General features: G+C 36.5%; 3 protein-coding genes across 3 annotated transcripts; all 3 read right to left on the reverse strand.

The window, feature by feature from the left end:
- Positions 1-274: 274 nt before the first annotated feature.
- On the reverse strand, positions 275-1,272 carry LOC125913524 (olfactory receptor 56B1). The gene has a single exon (XM_049618692.1). The coding sequence runs from the start codon at positions 1,268-1,270 to the stop codon at positions 287-289; it is 984 nt and encodes a 327-aa protein (XP_049474649.1). The 5' UTR covers positions 1,271-1,272; the 3' UTR covers positions 275-286.
- Positions 1,273-11,904: 10,632 nt separating this feature from the next.
- LOC125913492 (olfactory receptor 52N4-like) lies at positions 11,905-13,029 on the reverse strand. Its single transcript, XM_049618647.1, has one exon. The coding sequence runs from the start codon at positions 12,904-12,906 to the stop codon at positions 11,914-11,916; it is 993 nt and encodes a 330-aa protein (XP_049474604.1). The 5' UTR covers positions 12,907-13,029; the 3' UTR covers positions 11,905-11,913.
- Positions 13,030-19,579: 6,550 nt separating this feature from the next.
- On the reverse strand, positions 19,580-20,591 carry LOC125913499 (olfactory receptor 52P1). Its single transcript, XM_049618661.1, has one exon. The coding sequence runs from the start codon at positions 20,576-20,578 to the stop codon at positions 19,589-19,591; it is 990 nt and encodes a 329-aa protein (XP_049474618.1). The 5' UTR covers positions 20,579-20,591; the 3' UTR covers positions 19,580-19,588.
- Between the last annotated feature and the right edge of the window lie 1,676 nt (positions 20,592-22,267).

The following is a 22,267-nucleotide window of genomic DNA, read 5'->3' on the forward strand; positions in this document are numbered from 1 at the left end:
TCATTTATTTCTTTGGTTGTGTGTGAGTGTGCTTTTGTTATTATATTACATTTTAATTTAGGAGAGAGATATAAATATTATATTCTAGTTTTTATTCCATTTGATTGTTTTGGTAGAAAGTCTTTCCTATTCTCAAATTTATCCAGCTCTTATCAATATTTTGGAGCTACTGTGAATATTTTTTTGTTCTTGTTGTTGTTTTCAGATGGTTTTACAATGTGAAAAAGACATCTCAAAGGCATTCACTTTTCCCATCATATTTGAAATTAGCTGAAGTTCATGTACATCATGGAGAAGGTCTCTGGTGCCTTGTTTTCTTTTCTAAGCTCAAACAAAACACCTTTTGGAAGCCTGCCCTAAGTTCTTTAGTCCTAAGTGCATAAACCATAGGGTTGAGGGAAGGGGGGATGATGTTGTGCAGCACATTGAGTAGAACTGGAACCAAAGGGACCTTAGTTTCTGCCAGATGAGTTGCTGAAATCACTACAACAACAGTGTAGAAGAATAGGATAAGGATCAGATGGGAGCTACAAGTGCTCAGAGCTTTGGAGACAGCTTCAGCAGAATTCAGTTTAAGTACAGAGCGCAGAATCAAAATGTATGACAATATTATAAGACCTAGGTCACTCCCCATTACAAGCCATGCCAGAACCAATTGGCAGATGCTGTTTGGCCTCCTGTCATCACAAGCCAGGCTGGTGACCCCAAGGTTAGAGCACAGGCAGTGCTCAATCTCATTCCTGGAACAATAATTACGCTGGGCTGCTAGCACTGGCACTGTAAGGGAAAGAAAACCGTTTCTTAGTACCATGAACACAGTAGCTCTTAAGATTAAGGCCTTGGTGACGATTGATGGGTAATGAAGAGGGCGACAAATAGCTATGTATCTATCAAAAGCCATGCAGAGGAAGATACCAGACTCCATGCCCACAAAGCAGTGAATGGCATAGATCTGAGCAAAACACTCAGGGAGGCTGATGACCTTGGCATCAAACCAGAAGATGGCCAGGATCTTGGGCATGATGGTGGTGGCCAGGCCCATGTCCACCACAGAGAGGATGCCTAGGAAAGAGTACATAGGCTGCTGAAGAGCAGGGTCCTGGCAGATGGTGACGAGGATGAGGATATTAGCACCAATTGCTGAGAGGTAGAGTAGTGCCAATGGTAAGGAGAGCCAGTGTTGCCAGCTGTGAATGCCTGGGAGTCCCATCAGGATGAACTCAGACACCTGGAACTTGGAGCTATTAGAGCCTTTCAGAGATGCAGACATTGTTTCCTAAGAGAAAAAAAAAAAAGATGGGTTTCAACGTTGCTTTCTTTGAGCCATATTATCATCAAACATTATTTTTAACCTATCTCCACATAGCATAGTTGGTGCTGTAACCAAATGAACTCTGTTGTACATCCCTGACTGTAATTTAAGATAAAGTACCATGAAGTTCTGGGGTTTTTATAGTAGAAAGTAAATTTGTAAGGAGCAATTATCACAGTTGACTATTGAGGGACAGTGCAGCATGTGTCTCACATCTCCATTTGCTTATCCTCAGTTATCTCAATTTGGGACCATCACATACATAGGATTCTACTTTTTTTTCTTTTTGAATTTTCTTTATTTCCTCAGAAATTTTGTGGAATCAAGTGGATGTGTTTGTTTTCTTCATATTTGTCTCAATATTATTTCAGGTTTTTATTAATTAACAACACGGAAAATTTTTTAAAATACAGAAATATGGAGATGAAATTTTCTAGCTGTACTATTCAGGGTTGTTATAGAAGTCCATTTATGTTTTATATAGCCTCCACAAATTTTATACCACAGACTATAAAGATTTTCACGCGTAAGTATGGTGCAAATTGGAAGAGAAATAACTTTAAAAAAATTTTTAATGTTTATTTATTATTTTGAGAAAGACAGACAGAGTGTGAGCAGGGAAGGGGCAGAGAGAGAGTGAGACAGAGAATCCGAAGAAGGCTCCAGACTCTGAACTGTCAGCACAGAGTCCAATGCTGGGCCCGGACTCACTAACTGCAAGATCCTGACCTGAGCTGAAGTTGGATGCTTAACCGACGGAGACACCCAGGCACCCCTAACTATTTTTTTTAATATTCTGATTTGTATGGACTTCTGAAAAATTCAGAAAAGGATAGCTTGGAAAGTTAAATGATCATGACTGAATTTGTTGATTTAAGGAGTGACTTAATAGAGACAAACCATAGATTTTTTTTCTAGTGTAGTCCTAAAGAATCTATAAAGGCATATAGATACAAGAGTTAGGCACTGGTAGTAAGATGATTTTGATTTTATTAACAAACAAGAATTACTTGCCCATATGTTGAAGAAACTGCCATTGTATATTCAGATTCATGTTCAAAACTAGACTCATCTTTCTTCAGAAGCTGGTGTTTTTCATGTACTTTTTATTCTGTTCAGGAGCCCAACCAGCCAAGCCTTAAAATAACAAGCAAGCCTTTCCTTTTGGCCAACAATTGCTCCCTTGTCCTGTGGTTTCTTCCCCTACTTCATCATGCAGACTTTCTCCTCAGCAATGCTACTTCTGAGTCTTACCTGGTCACTTGTGTCTCTACTCATGCTTCCTTCTTTTGCTCAGCCATCTGATCTTCCTAAAACTGGTATTCCCTTGCTTAGAATGATCCATGCCTTCACCCTTTCTTTCAAATAGTTTAAATTCTTTTATAGCACATAAGGCAGTTGTGGATTTATTCTTCATATAATTACCTTTAAATATAGAAAGACATATCTGAAAGAAATTAAAATTCTCTCGTGTTAACACCAACAAGAGAAGATCATGTCAGCAACTAGATGTATTTTTTCTTCAGAAATGTCTTGCCACCTGTAAGTTTGGGTAAACATGTACCCCTTAATCTTGGGGAAAATCTTCCTTCTTTAACAGTAACGTAACTTGGTGAACACTAAAATCATCTACATGTGTTTACAGCAAATTTTAACCAAGCAAACACAAAAAGAGGCTTGAAGATGAAGCTACTTTGACTCTGGACTTTTAGATCAGAACTCCTGAGGAGTTCAGCTTCATAGCTCCATCTTGAGAACTTGGACGTGTGACGCACTTGACTGTATGGGGCCTGGTATTTTTGCCAAATATTTATTATTATATATCCTCATATCAAAGACACAGCCTTGTATCTTTGATGTTTTCTCCTGATAGATATTAGTGTGATACAGTTAAGAGAAGGAGCGGATTTGAGTTTACAGAAAGGAAATAAGTGTTTTCAATTTCTTTTAGCACTTAAAGCTTAGCAGGACATGGAGTGTGATCCTGGTATGTAAGACAGTTAATATATTCATCCTGAAGACAATCTAGCAGTTGTTTTATAAATGAGATCACTTCTAGATCATCACACAAACCTTATATTCTCTAATTCTAGCCTTAATCCCTTTGAACAGCTTCTCTAAGCCTTTATTTCCTCATAGCACAGAAGAAAGAGTTGATCTCTTGTGCAAAACAACATAAGAAAAGGTTAAGGATCAGCCTCCATTGGATGCTCTTGGATTTAGCCAATGTGACCATGCCAAGGTTTTAGTACTTAACTGTGGTTAGGAGCAGAGTCTCACAGTCTGAGGTCCTGGCAATGGCAGGGGTTTCCTACCCGGAAAGAAGACACAACTCTTTGAGAATGAAGCTTTCACATGAGGTGAGAATGTGTTTTCAGCTCACACATAGCATAGAAATTATGAGATTCTGGATTTTATGGGGAGTAGTAAACAGCTCAGTGATCTAAAGATAATAGATTTCCCTTGGAGACATGAAGAGAGAACAGCCCATAGAGAAAGCAGAATTCCTAAGATATTAAATCCCAAAAGGTTGGAAGGGAGATTGATTCAGAGACACACTTCCTATCGATGTAAACTGAGAACTTACATAAGCAGAAAAATGTCTTCATTTATGAAATCAAAATAGCCCTATACAAAGTGGGCAACTTTATTAGTGTTTAAATTGTTCTTAAGTACAAAATTTCAGGGGATTTTAAATTCTGTGGTTATGTTGTTATGCTTAAAAAATAAACTGTTAAAAGAGAAAGTATTTATTCACCCCATATATATCTATTGAGTTCCTACTGTGTTTACAAAATATGGCAGGCATAAAATCGTCAATAAAACTGCCATGGTCCCTGTTCTCATGGAAACAGTGGCCTAGTTGGGGCAAGGGGGTAAAACACTAAGTAAAGAATCTAACAAATCTACCTATAGACTGGGAGAAGTGCTTTGAAGCAAAAGCCCCCAGAAATATGAGAGCATATAATGGGGAGAATTAATTTAGTCTTGGTGTCAGAGAGGGATTTCCAGAAGAAACACCGGTTTGTGTCAAGGCCACGTGTTTGAGAAAGACTTAACTATGGTGTGGATTTGGTAATGGGAAGGAGGGGGAGGCAAAGGAGCCCAAGAACTTTAAGATGCTGAAGTGAGGGGATCACGCGAAATTCAAGTAATAAAAGAGGATAAATGTGGCTGGAGCACTAAGAAGTGACAGAAATGAGATATGGTGTGAAACAGAGTTGTTGAGCTGACAGAGGCCAGAGACTTGTAAGCAAATTTATGCAGGGTTATAAGGGACCACTGAAAGCTTTTAAGGAGAATTAGGACCTCGCAGCAATGTGGACACCAGATTAAGTGTGGCAAGGGTAAATATAAGTAAATCAGTTGAGTAACAGTAATCCCAAAGGAGAGATGACTTTATCTTGCACTAGGATAGGGGCAGTGAAGATAGAGAAAAGTGAATAGATTTAGAAGGTATGTTGAAGATAAAATTGATCACTTTTATGACCAAAGAACAATTTTTTTTTTTTTTTAACTTTTTTCTTTAAAAAATTTTTTCTCTATTTTTTTCCTTGAGTATAGTTGATAGAAATGTTACATTAGGCTCAAGTGTACAACATAATGATTCAACAAGTTTATACATTGTATTATGCTCACCAGAGTGTAGCTACCATCTGTCACCATACAGGGCTATTACTACACCTCTGACTATATTCCCTATGCTGTATATTTCATCCCCATAACTTATTCATTCTGTAACTGAAAGGTGTACCTACCTTCACTTTCACTGTTACTCCCCCCCCCCCAACGTGCTGCTGGCAACCATTAGTTTGTTCTCTGTATTTATAGGTTTGAATCTCTTTTTTATTTGTTTATTCATGTGTTTTGTTTTTTAATGTTAAAAAATATTTAAAATATTTAAAAACATTTTTTAATGTTCATTTAATCTGAGAGAGAGAGAGAGAGACAGACAGACAGAAGATCCTAAGCAGGCTCATGCTAACAGCAGAGTCAATGTGGGGTTCGAAACCACGAACCATGAAATCATGACCTGAGGCAAAGTTGGACCTTTAGCCAACTCAACCACCCAAGTGCCCCTGTTTTGTTTTTTAGATTCCACATATGTGAAATCATATAATATTTGTTTTTTCTTTGTCTAACTTATTTCACTTTCACATGTTGTAGCAAATGGCAAGATCGCATTCTTTTTTGTGTCTAATATTCCATTACATATATATTTTTATTATAATATTATTCATTATATATATATGTGTATATATATATATATATTTACTTCTTTATCTATTTGTAATCGATGGACACAGGTTGCTTCCATATCTTGGCTATTATAAATAATGCTTCAATAAACATAGGGATATGTATATCTTTTAGAACTAGAATTTTCATTTTCTTCATATAAATACCCAATAGCAGAATTATTGGATCATACAGTATTTCCATTTTTAATTCTCTTCATAAATTTCCAGTAGCAGAATTATTGGACCATATGGTATTCCTATTTTTAATTATTTAAGAAAGATCCATACTCTTTTCCGCAGTGGCTATACCAGTTTGCATTCCCAAAAACAGTGCACATTTTTTTCCACATTCTCATCACCACTTATTATTTCTTGCCTTTTAGAGTCTAACCATTATAATAGCAATATCTCATAGCGGTTTTAAATTTCCTTCCCTGTTGGTTAGTGATGTTATGATCTTTTCATGTATTTGTTGACCCACTCTATGTCATCTTTGGAAACATGTCTATTCAAGTCCTCTGTTCATGTTTAAATTGGGTTATTTGGGGGATTTTGGTGTTCAGTTGTGTAAGTTCTTTACATATTTTGGATATTAACCCCTTATTGGATATATCACTTGGCAAATATCTTCTCCCATTCAGTAGGTTGTCTTTTTGTTCTGTTGATGGCTTCCTTCACTATGCAGAAGGTTTTTAGTTTGGTTTAGTATAGTTTCTTTTTGCTTTTGTTTCCCTTGACTTAGAAGACAGATGAAGAAAACTGTTGCTGTGGCTGATGGCAAAGGAATGACTACTTATGTTCTCTTCTAAGGGCTTTATGGTTTCAAGGTCTCGTAATTAGATGACCAAAGAACAATTCTTTTTTTTTTAATGTTTATTTTTGAGAGAGACCGTGAGTGGGGGAAGGGCAGAGAGAGAAGGAGACACAGAATCCGAAGCAGGGTCCAGGCTCTGAGCTGTCAGCACAGAGCCTGACATGGGGCTCAAATTCACAAACTGCGAGATCATGACTTGAGCCAAAGTCAGATGCTTAACCGACTGAGCCACCCAGGCACCGCAACCAAAGAACAATTCTAGTGTTTGATATATGCAGTGGGATGGCACCTGATGTTATTCACATTCTTAAGGAAGATTGGAGAAAGACCAGGTTACAGGAGAAGAGAATAAATTCAGATTAGGTCACGACAAGCATATGATACATTTGAAACATGCATGTAAAGATTGCTTATCAACACATAGAAAAGTAGTTGAGAGCAAAATAGCAATTTTTTAAACTATTTTACATCCCCACCAGCAGTGTCTGAGGGTTCCAATTTTTCTACATTCTTGCTAACCTGATTGTTACTGGTTTTTTTTAGAATAATTATTCTCTTGGATGTGAACAGTATCTCATTATAATTTTGTTTTACATTTCTTTAATGACTAATAACGAGCACCTCTTCATGTTGCTTACTGACTTATTTCTATCTTCTCTGGAGAAAGATCTATTCATACCCTTTGCTTGGTTTTTAACTGGTTTATCTTTTTATGACTGAGTTTTAAGAGTTCTTAATATATTTCATATACAGGTCCTGAAATAGCATTTTGAGGGAAAAAATTGGAGGGACCAATATATTAACTGACAATTGTTGTAATATAGAATATATTCTCCTGGATTATTTGTTGACATATAATTTTCATAGTAATCTCTAACAATCACATGTGTTTTGTATGGTATCAGTTGTAATGTCTCCTCTTTCATTTCTGGCCTTATTTGATACCTCTTTCTTTTTTGCTTAGTAAGTTCAGCTAAAGGTTTGCCAATTTGTTTGTCTTTTCAAAAACCTAGGCCTCACTTTCATTGATATTTGCGATTGTTTTTGTGGTCTCCATTTTATTTAGCTCTACCTTTTGTGATTTCTTTCCTTCTCCTTGTTTTGGTCTTCATTTGTTCTTTTTCTAGTTCCTTGTGGAATAAAGTTGCTTTTGAGATCTTTCTTTTTTCTTAATATATGCATTTAGTGTTAGAAACTTTCCATCTAACCAATTTAACAATAAATTTCATATTTAAAAAAATAAAAATAAATTTAAAAAAAGAAAGTTTCCATCTAGAAATTGCTTTGGCAGCACCCCCTAGTGTTTGTGTCTTATGTTTTCCGTTTTCAAATGAAAAGGAAGAGTCTTTTGAATCTTTTCAATATTAATGCCTTTTTCACTCTTTTAATTTTATTCTACTGCTTGGACCTCTAGTACAATGTTGGATAGAAGTGGGAATGGTTGACATCTTTGTCTTGCTATTATCCTCAGGGAGACATATTTTCATATTTCATCATTAATTGGGATATTAGCTGTAGGTTTTTTGTGCATGCCTTTTATCAAATTAAAATTTCCTTCTAAATTTAGATTTTGCTGTGTTTTAATCATGAATGGATATTTAATTAAAACAAATTTTTTCTTACTCTGTTGTAGTAATCTTATGATTTTTTTCCTATTTAAATCTATTTCGTCATATTTAAGTTGATTACTTGTGTGTGTTCTCAGCCAACCTGCTTTGAGTTCCTGGAATAAATCCCACTTGGTCATATTGTATTACCATACAACATCCAACACTCACATTCACACATGTACGCACATGCTCATGGAAATTTTAGGTAACTGATTTCTTTCTTTCTTTTTTTTAATGTTTTATCTTTTATTGAGAGAGAGATTATAAGCAGGGAGGGGCAGAGAGATAAAGGGGCAGAGAATCCAAAAGGGTTCCATGCTGACAGTAGCAAGTCCAATGTGGGACTTGAACTCATGAACTGCGAGATCATGACCTGAGGCGAAGTCTGACACTCAACCAACTGAGCCACCCATGTGTCCCATGATTCATTTTCTTAATAGATGTATGACTACTATAACCTTATATTTCTTCTTAGATCACTTGAAGTGTTTTTAATACATGTCTGTCTCATCAACATTTTCAAATCTATTGGGATAACGTTGCTCTTGACACCTTCTTTTTGTTTATTTTGATAAATGTTTTATAGTTGCTTGAGAAATAAAACTATACTTGAAGCTGCTGGATGTTGTTTACTTAACAGGGCAATTGGCTTAATTTGCTTATGTTCAGATATTCTATACTATTTAGATTTTTCTAATTCTCTACGTTTCAGTTGCTGCAACTATGATTTCACTGTGGATTTGTCAATTTCCCCTTCTAGTATTATCCATCTCTTTGTCTGTATATATTGTTATGTATCTATAATGATATTAAGCATATACAAAGTTAGGTATATTTCCTGTTGGATTGCTACTGTAATCACGGTGTTACGGAACCAGGCTGGAACGCTGGCAGAAAAACCAAGCGGCATTCGGAGATCTTGGTGGATTGAAGATTTATTTACACCGGTGGGCTCAGAGGAGACCGTTTCTCCAAATATCTGAGTGCCCAATGCAAGCGGGAAGGGTAATTTATAGTTGTCAGCCTCCATATTCGTGGGGGGCTGTTCGTTTGCCCTGGAAAACAGGGCGAAAAGAACCCAGAAGAGGGGACTCCAAGCTAGAGACCAGAGCATGTTTTAGTCCGTCAGCTATCTTATGGTGTAAAACTTTATTTATTTTCCCAACAACGGAATGTTGCATTTTATCACTCCTAACATTTATTGTGTTAAAATCTACTTTGTGTGGTCTAGCCACACAAGCTTTTTCTCATTTTATATATGTGTGTGGATGTTTAATGTCTTCTAACAATACTAAGTTTTTAAGGATATTGTCTTAATTTTCATTTCACTTCCTTTCATTGACTTGCTTTGTCAACTCATACTAATGTAATACTGCCATAATTTTTGTCAAGTTTTCCATGTTCCTATTGTCTTTTGCATCATGTTCCATCTGTTCTTTTCTTTGTTCCTCTTGCCATTTTTGGACCAATAAAATAGGTGTTATTACTGCCATTATTGTATTTTTCTTCAGTGTTAGTTTTGTTATGCATTCCAATATTTTGTTCTGAGCTTCCATCAGGTAATCATTATTCTAAATTCTGAATAACATACTTACTTTAGTATTTCCTCTCAGCTTTAGTTTATATGAATAGGTATTTATGCTATCTTTATTTTTGAAGGATTTTTCATTAGAATTCTGAGTTGTAAGTATTTTTTCAGCACTTCCAAAATATCATTTGTCTTTTGGCTTCCATTGTTTCTACTGAAAAGTTGCCCGGTAGTCTAAAGTCTACCTACAAAGGTAATGTGCAGAGATTATGACTCTGCAAACACACTCCACTGTGTATATTCAGAATAAAATATCCCCAGTTCCATAAGGGCCAGGGTGTGTGTACGTGTGCATGTGAGTAAAGATGCTCAGCATAGTGTTATTTGTGGTGACAGAGACTGAAAAAACTTAGATATACATAATCAGGGAATGATTAAGAAAATAGTGTTGGTTGCATGCTAGGAAAGTCTATAAAATAATCACAAGCAAGATTTGAAGCATAAATTTATTTAAAATACATTTTTAAAAATAATTGAGTTAAAAGTAAGCAATGTAATATTTTAGCACAATGAAACAGATGTAAGTTCCTAAAATAAACATTCAGTAAATGACCTCATAGTCACATGTTTAAGAATATATGTCAAACACATAGAGAATGTCACTGGATGATAGGCCTGAAGATTAGGAATGAAATAAGATCAAAGTAAAAACAAAAAGCAAAACAAGAAAAAGACCTAGAAATGACAGTGTGCCATTAAGAAAAAAGGTACCAGGAAGTTTAGTTCACATTGAACTTGCACCAGAGTTTCCGTGAATCCATTAATGAATTAATAGTCTGGCATCCATTAGCCTACAACGGCATTTATGGCTATGTTTGCTGGAATGCCCAGGGAATGAGTGCTAAAAGAAGAGATTTGAACCCAGGGATATGCTAATATAAAGAAATCCAGAGGACAAGAGAAAACAAATGGAACTATATGAAGTGTTCTGTGAGAAGGAAGAACGACTTCGAATGTCTGATGTGTTGCAGCATTCAAGAAAAGGGAGGGTTTCTAGATGAAAGGACTAATCAGTTATATTCATATTGTTGAGAGTTAGGGCAAGATGGGCATGGAGAAGGACCTTTTGGCTTTAGGAACATGAAAATCATCTGTGAAATTGACAAAAGCAATTTCAGTGAAACGATGAGATGGAGGATATTCTAAAGAAAAAGCCAGAAGTGGTTAAGCATTACTTCAAGATGTGTATGTAAGTAGAGGTCATAAATATTGGTAACCTTTAAAGAAGATTTGCTATCAAGGTGGACAAAGAACTAAAGTATGAAAAGGGTGATTTTGTGATAAAAGTTTACTTGTTTTATGCCTTTATAAAATGAAAAATACTAGAGGTGAATTACAAACTAATGGAAATTAATGAGCATCAATTACCAGCATCAGAGGAAAGTAATTCTTGGAAGTTGGGCAGGAAAAATCGACTTTGCAATCTTCTCTATGTGCTCTGTGACAATACTATAAAACTATTATTATTTGTAGTTTCTTACTTCATGTTAATTTAGAAAGAACTTGAATATCACACAGAAAATATTAGAGCCATTCTCTTAGTTAATTATCAGCTCAAAATAAGAAAAATAACTGTTGTTCCCCAGAACTCTGTACTTCTAGAAATACATTTATTTTATTATATTATATTATATTATATTATATTATATTATATTTTATAACTGTCATTATTATTATATTTCATATTGTTCTATCATTCATAACTCCTTCCAAACTGTGCATTCATTGAAAACCATCTTGAAGAAAACAGACAACCCACTAGTTGGGAAGGAAGCAATTATGTGAATGTCTCATTCTAGGAGAGATCCAGTCAGATACTAGGTCACTAAGTTTTTCATAAGACCCCAGGATCTTACATTTCATGATACTAATGACCTCAGAGAACACTTTCCAGTTTCGTATTTTATAAGTGACTGAGAAAACAGAGCACTTTTGTGAATAATGAGAATGTATAATACATATTTCCCAAGGTTAAATCATAATGATCAAACTGGAAATTTCATTTACAAGTAAAAAACAGAACAATTTGAGTCATCTAGACCCAGATCATTAGTTTCATGTGATTCAGTGTTCTGGATAATTGGCCTAGCTTCTCATTAGTATTTTTCTTTTTTGGAACCTATTAGTACCAAGACCTCAGCTACACAGAAAACCTGCCGGTAAAAAGCTCATATGGGGGTAATGTGGAATGAAAAATTACTTTGGTATTCTGCAGAAAATTTAACGGGAATAAATTGTCCATCATGCTTACCTGGAAATATTATATATCTATTCTGGGAAACTCTCCTGCCTAAACAACAGAGAGTAGCATTCTTTCCCTTTTCACCCAACCCAGACTAATATTTGTTTCATATGCTGTGGGATTTGAGGTTCTTAGAACCTGAAAGGATCCTGATGACACAGTCTCGTATCTGCTTGGTTTTCACCCCATAGACTACGGGATTCATCGTGGGAGGCAAAAGCAGATAGATATTGGCCACAATGATGTGGCAAGATGGAGGGATTGTGTGGCCCCCAAAGCGGTGGGAAAAGAAGGAGAAGAAGGCTGGACTGTAGGAGAAAACGATGGCACAGATGTGGGCAGTGCAGGTGCTGAAGGCCTTCTGCTGAGCATCTGCTGAAGAGAGGCTCACCACTGCCCGGAGGATCATGGTGTAGGAGATTGTGATGCACAAGATGTCAAAGCCTCCAATCAGGAGGGCAACCATCAGACCATAGATGACATTGACCTTGATATTTCCACAGGATAACTTGGCTACAGACATGTGGTCACAGTAGGTGTGAGAAATTATATTCCCTCTGCAGTAGGGCAGGCGCTTGGTAAGGAAAGTGAAGGGAATGATGAGGAACACCCCTCTCAGGAAAGTAGCAAGCCCAACCTTTGCAATGACAGGATTGGTGAGGATAGTTGAATAGCGCAGAGGGTAGCAGATGGCCACATAACGGTCCAGGGCCATAAGCATGAGCACCCCAGACTCCATCCCTGTGAAGGTGTGGACAAAGAACATTTGGACCAGACATCCATCGAAGCTGATTTCCTTGAAATGGAACCAGAATATGCTGAGGGCTTTAGGGATTGTACTAGAGCATATGAAAAGGTCAGTTAGGGAAAGCATGGCTAAAAAGTAATACATGGGCCTGTGCAGGGAGTCCTCTAAGTGGATGAGGTAGAGGAGCCCACAATTCCCTACCATTGCCACAGCATACATGGAGCAGAATGGGAAAGAAATCCACATGTGCATGTCCTCCAGTCCTGGGATCCCATTAAGAATGAATGAGGCTGGGGTCAGGTCTGTTTGGTTTAACATTAGCATCATCAACCTAAGATGATCATTAATCATCTTATAGAATTTGTGGGTCCTCCTAGATAGAGATAAGAGAAGAAAACATCTTGATCACAGTCACTGTCTTCATTTCTTTTGCTCTTCTCCCCCAAGACACATTTCAATGGCCAAACAACCAATTTTTCTGACTTCCGGGGAATATGAATATAAACATTATTTAAACCAAATAGATTATTTTATATCTGTGCATTTTTTAATTCATTCATGACCGTAGGCAACAAATACTCTTTATTGTGTAATAGCTGCCTAGTTCGTTAATAGACAAATGACATCCATTTATAAAGGACAAAGTTTGGTTATTATTTTTTCTGGAGCTATTTTTGTTTAAATATATTATTTAAATATTGATAACTATACATGTACTCCAGAAAAATAAACACGAAAAATCATTGGACTTGAAATAAATCATATTTTGAGAAAAAAATATAGTAAAATATTTTGCATGTGGGCATTAGGAAGTTGGAGATGGGGCTAGAAACAGGGCCCAATCATGACACACTCTATCAATTTCTGAATAGGAGGATTCTTCTAAGGAAATAGCCTGAGGGTCACCCTGTTTCTCAGATATCATATTGAAAAGTACAGGTGCCAGAATTCTTTAAAAATTACTGAAATATATTTTAATTACTATTATTTGGAAAATACAAAAGGGACCTCTAAGAATAAAAGCAGAAGGTAAATGCATAAATCATTGTAAAAATACTAACTAAACAAAACATTCCCATTATGAAACAGAAGGCAAAGGATTCCTAAATAAATCAATAAAATGTTAATGTGACAAAAGACAGATAAAATATGTTGATTTGGACTATTAGGATAAATTATTTAAACTGCCCTATATAAGTGGACATAAATCTGTTAATTTTATAAAAATGTATATAGGCAGTACAGAAGGTCATATGATAAAGAAAACCAAACAACAAAGTAAAATAATGTACAATCATCAGAGAAATACATACAAAATTTGGAGTAGACCTATTAATTTCACATGAAGTAGTAATTAAAGCAAGAAAAATTGGGTCCAAATTTTTTTAGAAATTCTGAGTAGTTCTAATGATAGGATGACTTTAACGTTGACTAAATTAAAGTTGATTGTTTTAAGCATGACACTTCTACTCCATCTTTGATAAAATATCCATAACTTAAATCATGGGATGCACAGAAATCCTCTTATGCAACTTATTAGTATATAGTTGGTATTAATATGAAAACTTTCCAAATTAACACTTAAATCTGATGAAAGGGCCAGTTTTCAAATTAATGCCAATGATTTGGTTTTAAGGTAACATTTTTGCTTTGTTATTAATCTCCACTTAGACAAACAGTCAAAATATGATGGTCTTGATTACAGAGAGACTAGGATATCTAGGCCCTCTAGGACTAAAACTACAACCCCGAGTTTACCAGTGTTTTCAATGGATTTAGAAAATTGTTTGCAAATGGGTTTACAACATTCAAAGAACTGTTGTATATCATTTACCAAAATAAAAATTTAAATATATATAGCACAGATAAATATGTTACAATACTGGGAACATAACCCTTAGAGGGCATGTTTTAAAACAACTTCTGGCACTTTTGTACTATTATTCTCTTAAAAAAAATACATTTAGTCTGTAAAATTATAAACTCTTACTATTATGGTCATCTGTCTGCCTCAGTCTGTATCTCCTTGTGCCTCTAAATACCCACGTCTGCAGCTTCGTCTTTAATGTAAGCCAGTCTTGACAATTCCAGACAATGCTTAATTCCAGGTCTTAATATTTCCCCTATAGCTTACTATAAAGTAAACTTCTGTATGTGTTTTTCCATAAAGATCACTTTAATCATTTAGGAATGGCTTTATTCTTACAGTAAATTTTAGGTTCTGTACAGGTTCAATTCATTTGCCAAATGCCCTGTTAGTGATAAAAGTTTAAATGAAAGCAACCCAGTATCAATCACGAAGTTAATCTATTGCTTTAAAACAAATTTAAATTTGTTTCCAACAGTTTAATTCAATACCTCTTTCCAGAGAGAGGTACTGATATTTAGCTCTGGGTGTATAGCCAGTGTTTCTGGATGTTGCTACACCTCTCTCACCTTTCATAAAGTACTACTTTATCTACCACTTATTGTCAATCCTCATTTCCAGAATTTATAGGCAGTGATTTTTTTCTCCCTGTTTTGTGCTGATCTCAGCCTATGGATAACCAGTATTGTGGCTGAACTGGTCCTTGGGATTCTTATGATGACTGCAAGATACCTTCAGCAAAAACCATCAGAAAACTTTGAAAGACACAAGGTTTATTACTTACAAGTCCTAGAAATCATGGCACACCTGGGGCCACACAGAGACGTCAAGGCAGGGGTGGGAGAAGTGGTGGGCCTGGTGTTCTAACTTATATTGGAGTTGAGGGTGATGCCTAGGGTATCTCAGGCTCACTCTTTATCAGTGAATTTAAAACCTAAGAATGGGAATTTAAAGCACAGGGAAAGAGAAAGAAAATTTAAAAAGTGGTCCAAAAGGTCAGTTATCAGAATCAATCAAGATCTGTAAAACAAAGGAGGTGCGGGATTATCCAGTCAAGTGGCTGGTAGTACGTTTATCTGAGATAACATCTTGGAAGTGGGTGCCTCTTTGAAATGGATGCCTTGGCAATCAAAATTTAGCATTACAAAAAAGAAAAGCCAACTGTCAGGACTCACACTACATCCTCCATTAAAGCATTCTCAATTCTTAGCACATTACAATAGGTTTCTCCTGGTAAATAAAACTACAAAATATATATTGGCCTAAAATATATTTTGGCATAAGTAAGAATTTACGGAGTCTACCTCAAGTAAAATCAGACACTCGTAAGGAAAAAAAGGAAGGCAGGTAAGCAGCAAGAGAAATTTGAACATAACTCTCATGACCTAGAATTGCTCTCCCTATATTTCCATTATTCCATGACCTGGCGGTGGTCCATTCTTGGCATGTATTCCTGTATGGTTAAAAGAGTTGTTTATATAGATGCGTGGGCATTATGAACACCTAAATGGATTTTTAAGCCAAAGGTGAGAAATAAATATTTCCATCAGCCCCCACATCATTGTCTTGCACCTCCTTCTGACTTGAACTTAGGTCAATAGAAAAAAAACATTTATATCTGTGGGGAGGAAAAAAGCATTTAGTATCAATCTTAAATCCTTTTTCCTCTTTACATCTATGTCTAAAATGAAAATCATCCTGTCACTAACCCTTAAATTTAATAGTTAAATACCTTAAGTTTTGAAAGGAAAAACAAGATAAAATATATATGGTTCGATTTTCCAGGAACTTGGTTGTCTAAACATCACAGTCTCTGGGCAAGTTTTTAACTCTGGATTTTCTTGATATGAAGACTATTGACCCAAGCCTGAAGAAAAATGAATGTTATATACCCAAGTACCTCAAGGGAACATTTCAAAACATCACAGACACACTGCTGGAACTGGAATCGAGCTAACCTCCAGGGGGCCCAAATGGTTTTAGTTATTGATAAATAACTAAACATGTATGTGTGTGTATGTGTGAATATATGTGCACATGTGTATGTCTATATCTGAACATGTGTGTATGCATGTAAATAGACAGCCGGATATAGATCAGAAATGAGATATTTTAGTAGAACCTAATGATTTCACTCCTGCAGGGATTTGGCTCCTTTCCCTATGAAGTTTTGCAAAGACCCCCAAGGGAATCAAGTTGAATATATTTAAATTATGTGATTTAAACTTTTTAAAATATAACTTTTTAAATTTTTTGAAAAAATTTTAAAATTCCATTTTGAAACATACTTGTCTCTCCATCGAAGTAACATTTACCAGCGTTTAGATTTTTTTTTAATGTTTTTAATGTTTACTTATTTTTGAGAGAGACCCAGAACACAAGCAGGGGAGGAGCAGAGAAAGAGAGACACAGAATCTGAAGCAGGCTCCAGGCTCTGAGCTGTCAGCACAGAGCCCCATCGGAGCTCTAACTCATGAACCATGGATCATGACCTGAGCCAAAGTCCGATGCTTAACTGACTGAGCCACCAAATTTTTAAATTTATTAATATGAGCCTATGCCCAGGTAGTGCTTTAATAAGAAATGGGAAATTACATCATTACACATATATTGCTATTTTTATAATTAAGAGTGTACAAGTAGCATATTAAATGTTCTTCCAAAGGAAGGTTTCTAAGACTGTAGTGTTTATTAAATAGATTAGTAGAATTTATTTATTTTTTTATCATTTGATATCCAGGGTTTTTTATTTATTAAAAGTGCTACAATATATATAATGTTCATGAATCATAAATCGTCTTATTATTTATCTGAAACAAATTTCTAGTAGTGTATGAGTTTTCATTCTATCATGCCAAGAGCAAGTTTATCTTCTGAATATCCATACTAATTTTATTGAAGAAATTGATATGTCAATGGCATGTGAATTTACAGTTGCTGAATAGCTAAAGATATTGACATTTGATTTTCAGTTTCTAACATTATTGTGCTCAGTTTTGAATTTTTAAAAAATGTTTAAAATGTTTTATTTATTTTTGAGAAAGAGAACACAACCAGGGGGAAGGGCAGAGATAGAAAGGGACAAAGTATCCATCCAAAGTGGGTTCTTCATTGACAGCAGTGAGCTCCATGCATGGCTCAAACTCATGAACCATGATATCATGACCTGAGCTGAAGTCAGATGTTCTGCAGACTGAGCCACCCAGCTGCCTCTCAGTTTTGAATTTTTTTAATTATTTCTTCCTTATGGACCTTCCTTTTTGACCTAATATAATTTCTTTAACTACAAGAAGGAAAACATCATTGGCATAGAAGAAGAAGTAGGATTGTGTGATATCGCAGAGGTCACAGCACAGAGATTCTGGAGAAGAATATATGGTCAATAATACAACTTGTTGTAAGGAGGTCCATTAGAAAAGATTACCAGTGGCTTTGATGGCATATGCTTCACTGGAAACTTTAACTTGTGGTTGAAATCAGATTATAATGTAGGAAGGAATAGGAATCAAGAAAGCAGAAATAATTAGTTCCAAAAAAATATTTTCCAGACACTTGCATAAAAAAGGTCACTAAGGTCAAGGGAAATTTTGCTATTGGGTCACGTACCAAGAAATTTGAAGAGGTGGTGAAAACAAAAAAGAAGTGAGTGATAATCTGAGCTCCAAAGAGCATATTTTGAGAAGCTTGCTTGATCAGAAAAAGGAATTCGTAATAAATACATACAGTAATAAAGGAGGAAACAATGGCTATAGATGCCAAAAGTTCATGTGAGATTTGGGTTGGAGGTAGTTTACTTCTAAAGCTTCATTTTTTTCTTTATGGAAAAAAATCTTTCTTATAGGAACATAGAAACATCCTATGTTTCTTACGGGAACATAAAACACAGAGTACAGAATTGTCCCAGAGTTGGGGTATAGGTTTGTATGCAGGTACAATTGTAAATGAGCGCATGAAATTGAAAGTCAGCTGGTGTTTAGACTTGTATAAAGATCTTTAAAATCTGTTAAGTGTATCTCAATTTGAGGATTAGAATGATAGCATAATTAAAATGATTGCCACCCATGCATTGACAATCCTCCTATAGAACAATGTAATGATTTCCTTTCCTTTGAAAAATAGACAGTTTTCAGCATATTGTATTGAAGTCTAATATTTACAAACTATTTATCCCCACCTATGAGAAGTATCATTCATATTTTGAGGAAGGGAAGCTTTAGAAACCTGTTCCTTAGTATTTAGCTCTCAGGACTGATAATCTCCAAAGATTGGAGGGCCTATGAATTTCCAGCTGGGGTTTTGTGTCTCCTCTACCTAACATTGTGGGATGGCTTTCTTTTCCTTCTAAATAAATGAATACGTTAATAGCTAAGACTTCATAATCTGATAGGTTTGTATATGTGACTGTCTTTTATAAGTTTAGAGATAGAAGTTAACAACCTCTGGGAGGCCCTTGTAAGACTATGTAAGAATATTTGGACATTGATTTTCAGGGAATAATACCCAGGTCAATTGGAATTAAGATGGCTTCCTAGAGGGTGAAGACAAGAATATATCTGTGGGATTAATATTCGGAGTTTAGGAATGAAGGGCTCCTCCTCACCTATCCTTTACTCTCATCCATAGAGGTCCTAGTGTTCTGTACCAGAGCATTCTAAGTGTCAGGCCCTGGCTCTTCCGCTTGCTAATATTGCAGGTATTGGTGAGTCCCTTTCCTCCTCTTGGTTTCAATTTCTAATGGAGAAAATATAAGATTCATGCAAAAGCATGTAAGTCCCTGGCAGGTCTAATTTCTTTAACTGTGGCTGTGTATCCTATTTTCTTATCCTTGCAGATGGTAACACACAACTATAACCTGAAGTATGAGGTTAGAAATCCCTGCCTGATGTATTAGGAGACGGCCAGAAGGTAAGGGAATTTCCTATGACTAGGCAGAGGTTCTTGTAACCTAAAGTGGAAGAACTTCCCCAGATTATACTTCCCTGGATGGCAGTTAGGAATGCTGAACCAACTGACCTCCTCTCTGATTTATTATTCTTTAAAATGGTATAAAAGTTACTGTGGAGGATATCAGTGCTGTATTAAAACCTCTTACCAGTCTCAAATATTGAAGGCTGTTTCATCTTGAAAATCTTTTCTTTTGGATGAAGTCCCTTCTATACTACTGGATCACTCGGGTACCTTGACCCCAATTCCCTGACCCCCTTGAAACACTCTGACAACCCTTTCCCGGATTTCTTTGGTCTTAACTCCATATACTATAGGGTTAAGAGCAGGTGGGAAGAGTAGATAGACATTGGCCAAAAGAATGTGAATATGGAGTGGAACGTGGTGGCCAAAGCGATGGGTAAAGAAGGAGAAGAGGGCTGGTGTATAAGAGATTAGGATGACACAGACATGGGAACCACAAGTCCCCAGGGCCTTGGACCGAGCTTCGTGGGATGAGAGACAAAGGACAGCTCTTGCAATAAAGACATAGGAGAGACCAATGCAGAACAAGTCAACCCCAATGACCAAAAGTGCTGCTGTCAGCCCATACACACGGTTAGGCCTGGTGTCTCCACATGCTAGCTTCACAACAGCCATGTGTTCACAGTATGTATGTGGAATGACATGGCTTTGGCAGAAGCTCAAACGCCCAATGAGGAAGGGACATGGGAGCATGAGCATGGAGCCCCGCACCATAGCTACCACTCCAATGCGGGCAATGATGGTGTCAGTGAGAATAGTGGCATAGCGGAGTGGGTGACAAATGGCCACATAGCGATCAAAGGCCATGGCCAGCAGCACAGTGGACTCCATCATGCAGAAAGCATGAATGAAGAACATCTGTGCAAGGCAAGCAGAGGCTGAGATGTGTCCAGCTGCACACCAGAGGATGGCCAGTAGTTTGGGAACTGTGGAGAAGGAGGCAGCCAAGTCAATGGTTGAGAGCATGCACAGGAACAGGTACACAGGCTTGTGCAGGGCTGGCTCGGTGGCAACAACAACCAAGATGGTGATGTTGCCCACAACTGTGGCTGTGCTCAGGCAGCACACAGGGAGTGAGAGCCAGAGGTGGAACTGTTCCAGACCTGGAATGCCCAAGAGGAAGAAAACAGAAGGGTCCAGGTTAGTGTGATTAGGAGACTCCATGGTCTGGACAAAAGTTCTGGGCATCTTCTCTGGTCAGAAACCCCATGCAGTATCACATTGCCTGAAGAGACAACAGAGAGCAGAGATATAAATGAGTTTTGAGTGACACCAACTATATAATGCTAGGCAAGCATCATCATCTGTAAATGGGGATAAGAGTAATAGCCCCTAGAGTTCTTAAAAGAATTGTATTGGTTAATATTTGTACAGAACTTTGAATAGTATTTGATACATAATACTTGTTAAATTAAATAAATGAATATGGAAAAAGGCTTCAAACAAGCATTTAAATAAATCAGAATTATCTTCTCATTAAAGACTATTGTCAGGGATGCCTGGATGGTTCAGTCAGTTAAGTGTCTGACTCTAGACATGGGTTCAAGCCCCACATCGAGTTCCATGATGACAGTGTGGAGCCTACTTGGAATTCTCTCTCTCTCTCTCTCTCTCTCTCTCTCTCTCTCCCTCTGCCCTTCCCACACACACTCTCTCTAAATAAATAAATAAATAAACCTAAAAAATACTATTGTTGACAAAAGGTATGGACGTCATTCATTTTTCTCAGCAATATAACACACACACACACATACACACATACACACACTCACTCACACTCTTTTCTGAAATATGCAAAAAGATATGGTGGGACTATCAGTCCAGAACACAAACTGCCAACACAGTTAACTGGATAAAGTTGGGTATGTTTATTGTTTAACTTAGAAGGGATTCTGGTTTGGGACTTATGGTAATTATTTCTTGGTAATTATATCTTGGTAATTATTTCTAATCTTAATATTATCATAGTTGTTTCTACTCTTTTCATTAACCAACAGAGAGTTTCACATACTCCTGATCAACCTACATTTGTAATTCTGTAAGATGCTCCATCCACCCTCTTATGTCTAGTTTCCATTTCCCAAGATGTTCAAGCTAACCCTTTTTGGACTTCATCCTATTTCTGAAACAAAAACTTCCAACCTTTTACAGTCCATTCCACTCTTGGGTTAATCCTTCATTCACATTCTACCTGTGGTTCTTGTTGATTTCAAAGAAAGGATGCAGCCAAATCCTCAATTTCACTCTTCCACAATGTCAAGAAGTGATTTTGTAAGACTACTTTGACTCATGCCTGATGATGATTTATCCCTTGTTGGGAAAAAATCCTATACTACTTTCCTTTTTCCCACCTTTCCCACACCTCCCCTCCCTAAGAGTACATAGCCTACAGTGGGGAGTACTTAAGCTCAAAAGAACTATTCAGAACATGTGAAATCATGATGGGATCAAAACAAAAGTCTTGTCATTAAGATAAAAGCTGGGAAATGCTTTTCACTGGAAGCTTTCAAAATGGGAATAAGAACTTTACTGGCCAGAAATTTGTTCTATGTATTCAACTACAAATATTTAATGTGAACCTTTTCTTTAACTAGACCTATGCTATACACTGGATAATCAGTTACTGTAATAACCAGTATAAAAAAAGCCACTGATTCTAGGAAATTTATGGAGTTAGAAAATAGTATCAAAGAGGAATCAACTCTTTGTTACAACTCTTTCTTGCTCCTGGTGTGTGTCTGTCAGGTGAGAATAGAAAAAACTCTCCCATTCCTTAATGGACCAAATACTTCTCCATCTTCTGCACAGACTATCCTTCACTACCATTTAGGTGTGTTTAAGAGGACCCTCCCCCACAAAAAAAATTTAAAAATCACC

Source organism: Panthera uncia, chromosome D1 (genome assembly GCF_023721935.1).
Source record: "Panthera uncia isolate 11264 chromosome D1, Puncia_PCG_1.0, whole genome shotgun sequence".
NCBI lineage: Eukaryota > Metazoa > Chordata > Mammalia > Carnivora > Felidae > Panthera > Panthera uncia.